Here is a 14,321-nt window from a genome sequence, read left to right as displayed (position 1 = left end):
AAACTCCACACCCTCCCCTCCTCTCCCACCCCCAAATGAGGAATCTGTGTGCATTCATGGTCTTAAACCAGTCATGGGGTGTTGCGTCTGCAGGTTTCTTCTTTCCATTATGTAAGGCTAAAGTTGTGCTGGGTAATGTTGCACCAGCTGATGCTTCAGGACAGCCTTGACTTGGATTTTGGCTGGGTGCTGTGTGGGTCCCTTACAGGTGCCAGAGCTCATTTGCAGTGTGGTTTGTCCTGTTCTGGCTCTGGCCTCCTTGGGCTGCTGGATGCTGTGATAGTTGGAGCGCCCTGTCTTGGGTGGAATTGTCTGTGTTTCTTTGGGTTGTTCACACAAGATGTTGATCCTGGTTTATGTGGGAGTCTTTGTCCAGCTTTACACCCTGCGCTATATCTGATCTGTTTTGCTGCCTCTGTGCATCATAAAATCATAGAATATTCAAAATTGGAGGTGAATCAGAGAGGTTGTGGAGTCCACCTCCTTGGTATTTTAGCCTTTTCAGTGTTGAAGTGAGAATTTCAGCCTGTATTCTGTGCAAAGTCCATCTTAGTTCCTTAATCCGCAGTTACTTCCTGCTCCTTCTTACTGGCAGTGACCTGCTCAGCTGCCTGTACCAAAGCTGACAGCCAAATGCAGCCATAGGAGCACCTGCTCCTTGCTGTTCCTTTTCCAGGGGCAGTCTCCAGACTTTGTGGGGCATTTGGTGATCTGTTCTGTGCTGGGGGCAGCTGCGTGCAGCCTGTGGTCCTAACTGACCCCATGGCTTGTAGATGTCAGAGACACTTGGCCACAGGAGCCTGTCAGGCCTCCCTATTAGGGGCTGCAGGTCTTCTTTCTCCTGGGTTTTTCAAGTTTGCAGCTTGCGTGTCTGAGCCACCATGGCCCTGCCTGGACTGTACAGTGCTCGAGAGAAACATCAGCTGTGAGCAGGTTTCTCCCTTGGGATTCTTGGTGGTCCTGACCAGATGGAATGCCGCAACACACTTCCAGCTGTACTCTAATAACCTGTGTCCCTAGGCACAGACCTGGCAAACTGCCTTTCCACACTGTCTCTTGTGTGGTGATGGTGAGTTTCAGGGTGCCCGTGTGCTGGGTCGTATGGAAAAAATGCGTTTTTGCATCCTGTCATGAGTTGAGCCCAGAGTTGTCACATGGTGGCACCTGGCACTTTGGATGTGACAAAGACCTGCTTCCTGCTCTGTGCTAAGAGGTGCTGTCTGTCCGCTGAGACTCTGCAAAGCCATTCCTGAAAGGGCTGCACCAACACTGAGCAGGAAGAGCTGCCTCTGTCTCCACCTTGACCTCTTAGCTTTGCCTGCATCCTTTGGACAGTTCCTGGCAACACTGCATCGCTGCTATTTGCTCTGCTGTAGCTTAAATGAGAGGGCTGTAGGAATCCAAGAGACTGCTAGCATGAGAAGTGAGGTTGACACATCTGGCACTGCTGTCTTGCTGAAAAAAGTCCATGAATTCGGTGATACTGTAGAACGGTCGGGTTGGAAGGTACATAAAAGCCCCACCAGCCTCACCCCCTGCTGTGGGCTGTTTGCCTGCCACCAATCTGATCAGGCTGTCCGTGGCCTGTCTAGCCTGGCCTTGAGCACCTCCAGGTGTATCACTGTGCATGGTCTGGTGAGTCACTGAAGGATCACTGGCAAAGATGGGCGTGTGAGAGGTCCTATCACCTGTGGACTGCTTCTGCCCATCACTTTGGATCCCCATTCCTCTAAACCAGTAGAGGAACAGTCACAAACTAGTTGTTGCGTTTGGGCTCTGCCTGGAGCTGCTGGAGCACCAGGCATGTACCTGGTGCAAGGTCTGCCCACGTCAGAGCCATCACCTTGCTCTTCTGCCAGCATTGTACTCTCCCCTGCCTGCTCTGTTTATTCCGTGGGTTACATCTGCCCGGAACGTTACCCATCCCTGTCTCTGGAGATCTGCCAGGTGGAATCTATGTTCCCAAGGCAGTTGGTTTCTCTAGGTGCTCATGTTGAAGAGAAGCGGCAATTGTGGCATCCTGCTGAAGCCCTTAGAGGAGTGATCGTCCCCTTAGAGGAGTCAGTGATCTCAGGACACTCCATGGGTAGTCTGGTGCAGGGGTGAGGAATGGGCTGCTCCCACCAGAGCTGGACAGTGAAGGTCAGGCTGTGAGGCTCCCTGTGCTGGTATTACAGCTTTCACAGCGCATCTGATGCTTCTCACACAGTAGGCTGAGCTGAGGACCCCTTTGCTGCCCTTGCTGAGCAGAGGTGACCTCCATGTATGGTCCAACAGGCTTAGCATAGGTGAAGTGCTGGAAAAGCCCCCAAGCTGTGCTACTGGTCTGAGTGTCTCCACTGCACTGCAGCTGACCCTAGAGGGTCTGGGCTGGTGGTGGAGGTGGTGATGGAGGTGGTGGTAGTCCTAGCACTGAGTCAGACAACAGAGCTGGGCAGGGCAGATAAAAGCTGCAGCTGCCTGCAGGAAGCCACACGTCAGGCACGGGAGCGGCTGCTTTCCCCTACTGCTGCTTTTGGGGACTTTAAGTGCCCCTCCATGTTAACGGAGGGGGCACGATGGTCTTGGAGAACTGGGGTGACCTTGCTGCAGGTCTGTCCTCCTCTAGTGCTGAGGTCACTGGTGCCTTTGGGGCCAGAGCTGCTCCTAAACTTGACGGTGATATGTTCGTGCCTCCAAGCTGGGAGGGCACGGGTGCATTCCCCGCATTCTGGGGCACTCCTCCCCTCACCTTGATTGGAGCCCTTTCTCCCTACTCACGTCCAGCAAGAACCCGGAATCTGCTGTGCAGGAGGCAAAAGGAAGCTTTGGGGTGGCTCTCCCTTGACCTGGGGACATGGCCGCGTTCCTCCGTTTGCGGTGCGGCGGCGGGCGGGCGGTGGGCCACGTCGCCGGGCCCCTCTGCACCAATTGGCGCAGCGTAACCGCCGTGCCGCCCCTCCCGGCTCTGCAGCAGAATGGCTCTGCCCTCTGCTCGCTCGCTCTCTTTTTCTCTTCTGCCATCTTCCCGTTGCAAAGCATTGCTGGGAACCGCATGTGGGTGACGCAGCAGCATTGTTTCAGGCTCAGGAAACTGCCGCTACTGCCCAAGGGCTCGAGAGGAGCACGCGGCTGCCGGCGTGGCTGCTGGATGGAGCCGGGGAGGAGCCGGGGACGCTCGGGGCGGGGGGCGCGGGCGCGCTTCTGGCCATGTCCCTGAGAGCTGTGGATCCGGCGCGGGGCCGCATAAGCTGAGCCAGCCCAGGCAAAAAGGGAAGGGGGGGCAGCCCTTGCCGTGTGGGCACCGAAACAAAGAGGGCTCGTCAAACTTCGCCTCGGAGTAGCAGCCGCTCAAGAAGCGCAAGGTCAGGCGATTGGCGGTGCATGCGGGACAGGGAGGGGACACAGGGATGCTCGGGGACTGTGGGGGGACCGGGGGCTCCGGAAGCTGGGGGTCCCTGCTTTCCTTCAGCAGGCGCTCGGGCTCGCCTCTCCGCTTCCTGTCCTTGGGACGTGCAGCCAGGGGTCCCGTCCTCGCTGCACCCTTGAGGCACCTGGGTTGGACCCACCGCCACCCCCAGCCGCAGCTTCCTGCGCGTACCCACGTGTGCGTGCATGCACCCTTGGTCCCTGACCTTCTCTTTCGGCCCGTGTCCAGGGACGGTGGGCTGGGAGGCGGAAGGGCTGCAGGCAGTGCGCCGGCGAGGTAGTGGCTTCCTGTCTGAATCAGTGCGGGGTTGCGGTGTTGGAGCCAGTCCCTAGGGATAGGGATGGGGTCGCTATCCCTGCCTGGCCGCGGGGATGCTGGCTAGAGGCTCCTTCTGGCGTGGCCATGGCAACACCACGTAAATAAAGCACCTTTGCAGCAGGCGTGTCTGGTAGGCAGGAGGCTTAACCTCTTCGGATAACGCAGGGTGCTTGGGGGATAACTCACAGCGGGGCACAGGGGTGCCATGTCCCGAGGCTGTGGGGTGGGGGTGGGCCTGTATGCGTCCACACCCCTGCAAATCCCACAGCATCTCTGGAGCTTGCTGCTCTCTCCCTGCCCCTGTGCAGGGCCTTGGGGCTGAAACGCAGTCGATGAAAGTGCTCGTGCAGTCAGCTCAATGGAGCTTGTCTGGAACATGGGGAGGGCTCGCTGCTCGTGGGCAGGGGGAGAGTTCCTTGAGATCCTTGCTAGTCCTTCCTGAGGCACACTGGCCCTGATGTCTGTTCAGAGCCCACCTGGCTGGCAGGGGCATCATTCTGCTCTCCTCACACTTGTCTTTTTTGTCTTTTGTGCTTCTCTTCCTCTCCCTTTCCATCAGCTGCTGCTAGAAGAATACGCAAACAGTGACCCCAAACTGGCACTTACAGGCATCCCCATTGTCCAGTGGCCCAAAAGAGACAAGGTAGGAGCTGCAAAGAGGACTGTGGGTGGCTGTTCCTGGGGGGAATGGTGTGTGGTTTGTCCAGTTTTCCGCCTGCTTCTGGGGCTTGGCAGCACTACCTCCATACTGACCAGGGAGTGCTGCAGGGGCACAGCACAGGGCTCTGTGGGCAGCCCCCAGTGTGCTGGTGTATGCCTTGTCTGGGGGGATCTGCTGTGACTCCACAGGATACTTGTATTGGTCAAGGGCACGGGCCGCTCTTCTGGGGTAGAAAAGCTAGGAGGTATTTACATGCTGCAGGTGTGGCATTCGGGTGCTTGGTGCATCCACAGCTCTGTTCTCCTGCTGGCTTTCTTAGCACATGCAGCATCGCGGCTGTTCCCAGAAGGATGCAGTGGGGGAGATGTCTGCTGTCCCATGGGGGGTACTGCCACCCACCCACCTCAACTCCTTCCCTCTTCTATCCCCAGCTAAAGCTGCAGGCCCGGCTGAGAGTGCGCCTGCCCACCATACCCATTACCAAGCCTCACACGATGAAGCCAACCCCTCGCCCAACACCCATCAGGCCCACAATGTCCCCCATCGTGTCAGGTGCCCGGCGGAGGCGCGTGCGCTGCCGGAAATGCAAGGCCTGCATGCAGGGCGAGTGTGGCATGTGCCACTACTGCAGGGACATGAAGAAGTTTGGTGGACCTGGTCGTATGAAGCAGTCCTGCGTCCTCCGGCAGTGCTTAGCGGTGAGTTTGTGGTACAATCCCATTCACCAAAGACTGCTGCAGCCCGGCAACAGTTCTGTGTGGCTGACCATGCTCAAGATTGGTTTCTGCAGGAGGGTTTGGAGTCTTTCCCATTGTTTGGGTGGCGGAGGGAGGAGGAGGAGATGGAAAAGCTGTCCCGCTCTGCCCTGGTTTCACCCCTACTTTCCTTTGTAGCCCAGGCTGCCTCACTCAGTCACATGTGCGCTTTGCGGGGAGGTGGATCAGAATGAGGACTCGCAGGACTTTGAGAAGAAGCTCATGGAGTGCTGCATCTGCAATGAGATTGTTCACCCTGGCTGCCTGCAGGTGAGCAGCAGTACTAGTGAGAACTAGGGCCAGCAGGGCTGGACTGTGGGGAAGGGTGCTGCTGACTGCCCTTTGCTCTTTGCAGATGGATGGGGAAGGGCTGCTCAATGACGAGCTCCCCAACTGCTGGGAATGTCCCAAATGCTACCAGGGTGACGACACAGAGAAAGGCCAGGTAGGACGCAAGCCATGCTGAGGCAGGGGAGGGCATTTGTCCTGTGTGTCCTGCTTTGAGTAAAGCAGGATTTGGGCCAGCCAGGGCATGGAAGTGACTCTGGAAGTGCATGGGCAGGGTTGTGGGGTGGGCTGGAGACTGGGGGACCCCAGCAGGTGGCGACCAGGGTGCAATGCTGGGGTGAAGGAGCCAGCAGACACTGCTGCAGCCTGACCTCAGGGCTGACAGCTGACATCCCCTGCTCTGTCTCTGGCTCCTAGGGAGCCCACTGGCATGCCAGAGCCAGGCCCCTGCAGAAACGGCGAGCGCTACCAGGTCCTTCTGGCAGGCAGCGAGCAGAGCGCACATGGCAGTGTTCAGCCCGCTGGCGGCTGCTGACACTACCCAGTATGCTGCCCTACCACTACAACGCTGCCTGTAGGATTGTGCCCACTACTGTGGATGGAAGCAGGGCAGCCAAGGCAAGCTGGGCCCCAGACAGCGTCCGGCAGCATCCTCACTTCCTCCTGGGTGATGTGCATGCTTGGGGTGCACGTATGGCTGGCTCTTGGGTCCCCCAGCACTGCAAGCAGCCAGAATGAGCACCCTTTTGCCCCCTCGGTGCCTTGTGCTGAGCTGTGATCCTGGGAGTTGTGAGAGGCAGGGGGCCTTTGTGCACAGAGTGGACACCAGCCCCAGCCTCAGGGGACACTGTTTCTGCAAGAGGAGAAGGAAATGCCAATTTTTTTGCTGTGGGTATGGTGCATGACAACTGTGAGGGATAAGAGGAGCGCGTTCCCCCACCCCTGCTAACCTGCCATCCTGCCTCTCTGCAGAAGCGCAAGGTAGAAGAGAGCGATGATGACATGGCACAAGCCAAGGTGCTGCGGCCCCTGCGGAGCTGTGAGGAGCCCCTGACCCCGCCACCCAACTCGCCCACCCCCATGCTACAGCTGATCCACGACCCGGTGTCACCGCGAGGTGTGGTAACGCGCTCGTCCCCAGGCGCTGGTCCCAGCGAGCACCACAGCGCCAGCAGGGACGAGCGGTTCAAGCGGCGCCAGCTTCTGCGGCTCCAGGCCACTGAGCGAACCATTGTGCGGGAGAAGGAGAACAACCCCAGTGGCAAGAAGGAGCTGTCAGAAGTGGAGAAGGCTAAGCTGCATGGCTCCTACCTCACCGTGACGCTCCAGCGCCCCACCAAAGATGTTCATGGCACTTCCATTGTCCCCAAGCTGCAAGCCATCACCGCCTCCTCTGCCAACTTGCAGCACTCTCCCCGTGTGGTGATGCGCCACACACCTGCCCGGATGTACCCCCGGGGTGGGGGGGAGGACGAGGCGGCTGCTGAGGAGGACGAGGAGGAGGAGGATGAAGATGATGAGAACATGGAGGAGGGAGGGGCTGCCCGCCTCAACGGCAGAGGGGGCCGGGTGCAGGAGGGTGAGGAGAGCTGGATGCAGCGCGAGGTGTGGATGTCTGTCTTCCGCTACCTCACCCGCAGGGAGCTCTGCGAGTGCATGCGGGTGTGCAAGACCTGGTACAAGTGGTGAGTATGGGAACAGGCAGCGCTGCCAGGACCACTTGTAACTCCGCAGAGCCTGGGGCCTGATGGGCAGCTAAGAGGGGAAGGGGCAAAGGATCATTCACCTATCCGTGCCTTCCTCCTCTCCCCAACGCTGGCATTTTTCAGGCAGCATCATCCCACTGCCTCTTCTGTCTGCGCTTGACTGTCCCCTCGGTGGGAGATGGTCACACGGTGTAACTCAAGTCCCACACCGTGTTCCTGTGAGGTGCTGGTGCTCTTTCCTCACCCGGTGCCCTGTGCAGCCCTTGCCCTTCCTGGCCCCACAGCACGAGTTGAGTGAGGATGGGTTTGCTGCCTGGGAATGCCTTAAGGGGCGCTGGCTGAAGACAATGCTGGCAGCAGGACAGCTGTGGATGGAGAGCTGGGAACAGACAAGGATGGGGAACTGGGTTTCTTGATGCCAAGAAGTGGGAATGGCACGGCAGGGAAGGGCTGGCACGCTTTGATCAGCAGGCATTGGGCTTGGCAGGCTGTAGGGGACGTGGCATGGCTGCTCTGGGAGTAGGGCAGCATCAGGTCCCCGGCTCTTGTGACAGAGGAGGGATTCACTCCACCTTCAGGCTCCATAACAGCTCCTGGTGATGCAGAGAGCACTGCTATGGCTTTGGGATGGGACTAGGTGGAGCATTTTGCCCCCTGGAAGCAGGGATACTGAAAATCTTTGCCGTATCTGGGGAGCAAGCAGGCTGGCAGTTGCCGTGCAGTTCTGTTACATGGCAGCAAAATTCTGCTGGAGCTGTTCTGGGTATCCTAGGTGGCCAGGCACCTTCAGCATCCTCGCATGTCTGGGAAGGCCCAACCAACTTGAAGGAGTGGCTTTGTTCTATGGCTGGAGCTATGCCAGGGCTGGGGTCCTCCCAGAATGACTGCCTCTTGTCCCTGACACCCTCAGTGCTCAGCTTTCACCCTTGTCCTCGTCCCCCAGGTGCTGTGACAAGAGACTGTGGACAAAGATAGATTTGAGCAGGTGCAAGTCCATCACCCCCCAGGCACTGAGTGGTATCATCAAAAGACAGCCTGTCAGCCTTGACCTCAGCTGGACCAACATCTCCAAAAAGCAGCTCACGTGGCTTGTCAACAGACTGCCAGGTGAGTGTGGGCTGGGCACTGGTCTGCTGCCAGCCTGCTCCACAGCTCCCCAGTGGCTGAAGCATAGCAAGAGGGGTACCTGCCTGCAGTAAGGCTCCTGAATGCCTGTGTCCCTTTGCTTGGGGAGCTGCCGTCATGGTTTCCTGCAGCTCTTCTCAGCGTGGAGCCTTGCTCTATGTCCCACCTCAGGCAGGGAGAGAAGCTGTTTCCTCCTGCACCTGAGACCTGAGATGCCTCAGAGCTGGCCAAGCCCAGCTGGCATCTTACATCTCTCTTTTTTTCCTGGCAGGCCTGAAAGACCTCATCTTAGCAGGCTGTTCCTGGTCTGCAGTCTGCGCTCTCAGTACCTCCAGCTGCCCCCTTCTCAGGACCCTTGATCTTCGGTGGGCAGTAGGAATCAAGGACCCTCAGATCCGGGACTTGCTCACCCCTCCAACAGATAAACCCAGTAAGCCGCTGCCACGTGGCCAAGATGACTGAGCCAGGCACAGGGCAGGAGGTGTCACTGGATCTGCACGGTGCAGCGCCGTGTGTCTGATCTCTGCTTTTCCCCTTCCTCTGCAGGTCAGGACAATCGCAGCAAACTGCGCAACATGATTGATTTCCGGCTTGCTGGCCTGGACATCACTGACGCCACGCTGCGGCTGATCATCCGCCACATGCCCCTGCTCTCCCGCCTTGACCTCAGCCACTGCAACCACCTTACAGACCAGTCTGCCAACCTCCTCACGGCTGTGGGCTCTTCCACACGCAACTCCCTCACTGAGCTCAACATGGCAGGTGGGTGCTGCTGGCCTTACTGGCACGTAGCGATTTGCTCCTCTGCTCGGTGCTGGCGCTGCAGCTCAACCTTTCTCTCCTGTCCCTGCAGGCTGCAATAAGCTGACAGACCAGGCCTTGCTGTACCTGCGCCGCATCTCCAACGTCACTCTCATTGACCTGCGAGGTTGCAAGCAGATCACTCGCAAAGCCTGTGAGCACTTCATCTCAGATCTGTCCATCAACAGCCTGTATTGCCTGTCCGATGAGAAGCTGATCCAAAAGATCAGCTAGAGACCCTCCCCCGGGCAGGCTGAGGAGAAGGAAAAAAAGCCCACCCCTCTCAGAGAGCCACTCCTCCGCCTTCCCACCTTGCCCTCCATGTCATGCCCCTGCCTCCTCGTGGGCAGGGCCGGTACTGGCCTTGCTCAGCTGTCTTTTCTCCTCCTACCGCTGGGACTTGTGCCGATGTGGGCATTCCCCCGGCTGGCCAGTACGAGAGGAGGACCGTGCCCGCAGCAGGGAGCTCCCAAGGCGGAGGTTGTCGCAGACATCCCTGGGTGGAGAAATGGGGCGCACCCTCTTCCCCCCGCTTTTCCCCAGCTCCTTGCCTTGAAACACTTGTCACTTCCCCATTAGCACAAAGCTTGAGGCCTCTCCAAGGAGGAGGGAGCAGAGCTGGGACGGACCCTCTCTCTCGGTGCCACCACCAGCTTGAGCCCTGCTCTAAGCCCCCTCACCTGGCCCTCGGATCCCATTCTTCCCCTGCGGTGAGGGTGAGGGCAGGAGCCCTACAGCCTGGGCGTGGTGGCAAGGTTGGGGATGGAGCTTCTACCCTGGGGCTTCCTCAGAGCCCTGTGCAAGGCTAGGCTAGGGGAGCAGCCCCCAGAGCTCAGGGAGGACTCGAATAATCAGCCAAGGGTGAGTGAGTGCAGGGGGAGCAGGAACTGCTGCTTCTCCCTCCCCAGCTGCCTGCCAAGGCCCAGCACTGCCGAGTGCTGAGATTTGTGTGGCAGGACTGTCCTGCTGCCTTGTCCTCTCCTCTCCCCCCGCCCCATTTTAGCTGCCGTTTTTTCCTTTGCAATGAGCGGTTGGTCCAAAGAACCTCTCTCTAGGGCAGCAGAGAGCTTTTTGCACTTTAAGAAAAAAAAAAAAAAAAAAAAGCAAAAAAAAATTAAAAAAAAAAATCGGAAAAAAAAAAAATCAAGATGTGAGGAAAAAAGAAGGAAAAAAAAAAAAAAAAAAAAAAAGTTGGTATCTTTTGGGTCACTCTTTTGTTTCCTTCCCTCCCTGCCCGTGCCCGGCTGCTGCTCCTCTCCCCAGTGCATGGCACAGCGCAGCCCCGTGTGCCCCTGGGGCCCCAGAAGCAATAAGGGAGGAGAGGAGGCTGCGGGGGTGCTGTTAGTGGGGGGGAGCAGAGCCCCCCACCTCTGTCCCTGGTGGTGGTCGCTGTGTAAGGCAGCGGAAGAATCAGCGTTTTTCTTTTTTCCTTGGGGTTCGTTTGTTTTTTTGAGTTTCGCCACCAGAAGGACAGAGGCACGGGGAGCGGTGTGGGACCTCCCTCCTTTCCCCCTCCCCGCCCCCCTCTCCCCCACAGCCCCGCAGGGACAGGCGATCTACCAGTAAGCGAAGAGAGAGTTCTATATGTGAAATCACTCAGTGATTTTAAAGCACCCCGGACTGCTCCCGGCCACCTCCCGCAAGAACAGTTCCTATTGTTTAAGGGTTTGGTTGTGTTTTTGTTCTGTTTCGACCTCCCCTCCCTTCTCCCCCTCGGAGAAATATTGTAAATATATATTTTTTGTTGGCAATTTAGAGTCCATCTCTGATGTTTGTGCTTTAAAATTAAATGTAAGCATTAAGGGTTAAAGCAAACCATAGCGTGCGCTCTCTGCGTTGGGGCTTGGGGGGGGCGCACGGCGGGGCTGCTTGTTTCTTTTTGTTCGGTTGTTTTCGTTTGTTATTTCACTGTTGTTCCCCCAGAGGTGGTTTTGGAGATCTTTGCTCCTACGGCATTACTGCGGTGATAGGCGAGAGGGGCTGGGAGGGCCTCCCACAACTGTTCTGTTCCTCAGGGGTGGATTTTTGGAATTAAAAAAGTTGAGGTAAACGAAAACACAAAACGCAGCGTCTGAGCTCTGCCCCACGGCTGGGGGGGGGGGGGGGGGGGGGGGGGGGGGAGCACATCCCCCTCTGGGCCGCGCGGGCCCTCACCCCCTCCCTTCCCGAACGCCTCGGGCCCAGCCCAACGCACTTCCGGATGCGGGTACTTCCGCTTCCGGGTCGCTGCTGGGGTCGGGCCGGTGCCGGCCTCGGCCCCGCGCAAGATGGCGGACCTAGAGGCTGTGCTGGCCGATGTGAGCTACCTGATGGCCATGGAGAAGAGCCGGGCCGCGCCCGCCGCCCGCGCCAGCAAACGGATCCTGCTGCCAGAGCCCAGGTGAGTGGCGTCGGGCCGGGGCCGCCGGGCCTGGCCCTAGCGTCCCTGCCGCCCTCAGCCCCACCGTGCCCCTATCTCGGACCCTCTGGCGCCCCAGATACTGTCGGGGCGCACAGGGATACGGAGGGGAACAATGAGCCGACACTGACCCCCGGCTGCCCCCCCCAGCATCCGCAGCGTCATGCAGAAGTATCTGGAGGACCGGGGTGAGGTGACGTTCGACAAGATCTTTGCGCAGAAGATCGGTGAGTGGGGGCTGTGGGGCTGCAGAGGTGCTGGGTGCTGTCCTTCCCCGGTCTTCCCCGCCCTGTTGCTTCCCCTAGCGCTAACTGTCCTGGGCAGGAAGCGCCTCTTGCTTCCTTCCCGCGGCTCTGGTGGTTTCCGGCACCTCCGCCTCATGGCAGCCCCAGAGCCCTTGGTCTGCGCGCCCTTGCTGTGTGGCGACTGCGTCCCTCGGCCTGGGTGCCACACCGTGGCGCAGACACCGCTCGCAGCGCTGCCTCTACCCCAGGGTACCTGCTGTTCCGGGACTTCGCCCTCAACCAGGCTGAGGAGGCCAAGCCCCTGATGGAGTTCTACGAAGAGGTGCGATGGGGGGTGCTGGGGCTGGGGTGTCCTGGGATGTGCCTGGGGGAGATGATGCCCCACATGCCTGGAGGTGATGCCCTCAGTGCCCAGGGTCCTGATATCCACAAGTGCCCACGAGATGTGGTCCCCCCCCTGTGCGCCCTTTGTGGAGCTGCGCCCCTTCACCATGCAATCTATGCCCTTGGCAGATCAAAAAATACGAGAAGCTGGACTCGGAGGAGGAGCGAGCCACTCGGAGCCACTACATCTTTGACCATTACATCATGAAGGAGCTGCTGGCCTGCTCCCACGTGAGTGCCATGCCTCATTGTGCCGCACCACAGGGGATTCCACCACCATGTCCCCGTGCCACCTTCTCATGGTGATGTGGTGGTGTTCTGTCCCGCAGCCGTTCTCCAAGAGTGCCACAGAGCATGTGCAGAGCCGCCTGAGCAAGAGGCAGGTGCCCCCAGACCTCTTCCAGGTAAGCTCTGTCCATGACATGGAGGGGATGGTGGCACTGGGGTCACCAGAGACAGCTGGCCTCGGATGGCAGAAGGTGGCAGTGGAGATGTGAGAAATGCCACCTAACTTCTGCAGGGAAGGGGGCAGACCTGGGTGGTAGTGGGGATGTAATGCTAACCCCCATGTTACCCCTAGCCCTACATCGAGGAGATCTGCCAGAACCTGCGTGGGAGCATCTTCCAGAAATTCATCGAGAGGTGAGACAGGAGCACAGCCCGGGGAGAGCTGTCTCTCAGGGTGCTGCAGGGCTCCTGCTGAGAAGCTCCAGTGCTGTCTGTCTCCACACCTGAGACTTGGGCTGATGTCATGCCCAGCTCTGGCCTGGGGTCTCTGTTCTCACGTGAGGGTCCTGTCCACATCTGGATCCCTTCTGCCCCACCATGCATCTTAGAGGTCTCCCCAGGGGTCCCTCACTCTCACCCTCTCTGTGCTTCCTTGCAGTGACAAGTTCACACGGTTCTGCCAGTGGAAGAACGTGGAGCTGAACATCCATGTGAGACCTTCCTCCTTGGGATACAGGGAGGGAATATGGGTCCTGGTCCTAAGGGAGTTCCAGGGGGCTGAGGCTGGGCATGGGACCCCCGCAGGACACACAGGAGGTAGCTACGACGGGGTGATCCCCTCTTTCTGATCCACTTTAGCTCACCATGAACGACTTCAGTGTGCATCGCATCATCGGCCGCGGTGGCTTTGGGGAGGTCTACGGCTGCCGGAAAGCGGACACAGGCAAAATGTAATGGGGCCAGGGAGGTCTGCTTGTGATGTGAGACTGTGGTTCTGTGGGCAGGGGGATGAGCGGTGTTGCTTTGGTGATAAGCACGCAGGAAGGCCAAAGTGTCGCCATGGCTCCACCTTCCCGGCGGATACGTTGTGATGGCTGGGGGAAGGAGCTGTCTGGCCACAGGCACTGCGGCACAGGCGTGGTGGGTGCAGGCAGCAGCAGAACCCCACAGGGACTCTCTGCCCCCAGGTATGCCATGAAGTGCTTGGACAAGAAGCGCATCAAGATGAAGCAGGGTGAGACGCTGGCCCTCAACGAGCGCATCATGTTGTCCCTTGTCAGCACTGGGGTGAGGGGATAAGGGCACAGGGCAGGGGGTGACGCGGGCTGCTGAGGCACTGCTGGCTCAACATGACATCTTCTCCCTGGCCAGGATTGCCCATTCATCGTGTGCATGTCGTATGCTTTCCACACACCTGACAAGCTCAGCTTCATCCTTGACCTAATGAATGGTGAGAGCCCACTAGCTGCTCCCCAGCCTCAGCACGGCAGCCCCCTGGGACCTTGCTGTGGCATTCCCAGGGTGACTGCTGGTGCCTGTTGCTGCAGGGGGGGACCTGCACTATCACCTGTCCCAGCATGGCGTCTTCTCGGAAGCAGAGATGCGCTTCTACGCATCAGAGATCATCCTGGGCCTGGAGCACATGCACAGTCGTTTTGTGGTGTACCGTGACCTTAAGGTGACCGTCCCCCTGAGCACCCACCCTCTGTGTGGGCATGTAGAGGCCCCACAGTCCTCCAGGTCCTGTGGGCACCCCACATCCAGCAGGAAGCCCCCAGGCACCGTGGGCACCTCTGGGACCCTGCAGGCGCCCCTGCATCCTATGTCGCACCCATCCCACCATGCACAGGCACCCCCAGCCCAGGTGCCACCCATGCCTATGGGCCGGGCTGGGGCTCAGGGGTTGCTCCATGTCCCGGCAGCCAGCAAACATCCTCCTGGATGAATTTGGACACGTCCGTATCTCAGACCTGGGCCTGGCCTGTGACTTCTCCAAGAAGAAA

The 14,321-nt window shown here is 58.8% G+C and overlaps 2 protein-coding genes across 2 annotated transcripts in view; both read left to right on the top strand.

Annotated features, from left to right (window-relative positions):
- The window catches only part of KDM2A (lysine demethylase 2A), a gene marked incomplete at its 3' end in the record, with an annotated part of 30,732 nt that extends 21,435 nt beyond the window's left edge, over window positions 1-9,297 (top strand). The window contains exons 12-20 of the mRNA XM_079536713.1: window positions 4,287-4,370; window positions 4,820-5,086; window positions 5,282-5,413; window positions 5,499-5,588; window positions 6,404-7,116; window positions 8,081-8,244; window positions 8,534-8,692; window positions 8,809-9,024; window positions 9,116-9,297. Coding sequence (XP_079392839.1) covers window positions 4,287-4,370; window positions 4,820-5,086; window positions 5,282-5,413; window positions 5,499-5,588; window positions 6,404-7,116; window positions 8,081-8,244; window positions 8,534-8,692; window positions 8,809-9,024; window positions 9,116-9,297 — 2,007 coding nt within the window. The remainder of the gene's footprint in view (window positions 1-4,286; window positions 4,371-4,819; window positions 5,087-5,281; window positions 5,414-5,498; window positions 5,589-6,403; window positions 7,117-8,080; window positions 8,245-8,533; window positions 8,693-8,808; window positions 9,025-9,115) is intronic.
- A 2,033-nt stretch (window positions 9,298-11,330) lies between these two features.
- On the top strand, window positions 11,331-14,318 carry LOC306947686 (beta-adrenergic receptor kinase 1-like; the record flags this gene model as incomplete). The annotated part of the gene is made up of 12 exons (XM_079537068.1): window positions 11,331-11,443; window positions 11,612-11,688; window positions 11,955-12,028; window positions 12,220-12,321; window positions 12,420-12,494; window positions 12,671-12,732; window positions 12,977-13,028; window positions 13,177-13,268; window positions 13,506-13,605; window positions 13,690-13,768; window positions 13,866-13,996; window positions 14,241-14,318. Coding segments are annotated over 12 exons (1,035 nt in total), but the record flags the coding sequence as incomplete, so codon positions are not given.
- Between the last annotated feature and the right edge of the window lie 3 nt (window positions 14,319-14,321).

Source organism: Tetrao urogallus (assembly GCF_951394365.1).
Source record: "Tetrao urogallus genome assembly, chromosome: 6".
Lineage (NCBI taxonomy): Eukaryota > Metazoa > Chordata > Aves > Galliformes > Phasianidae > Tetrao > Tetrao urogallus.
This window is presented reverse-complemented; position numbering and strand designations above follow the sequence as displayed.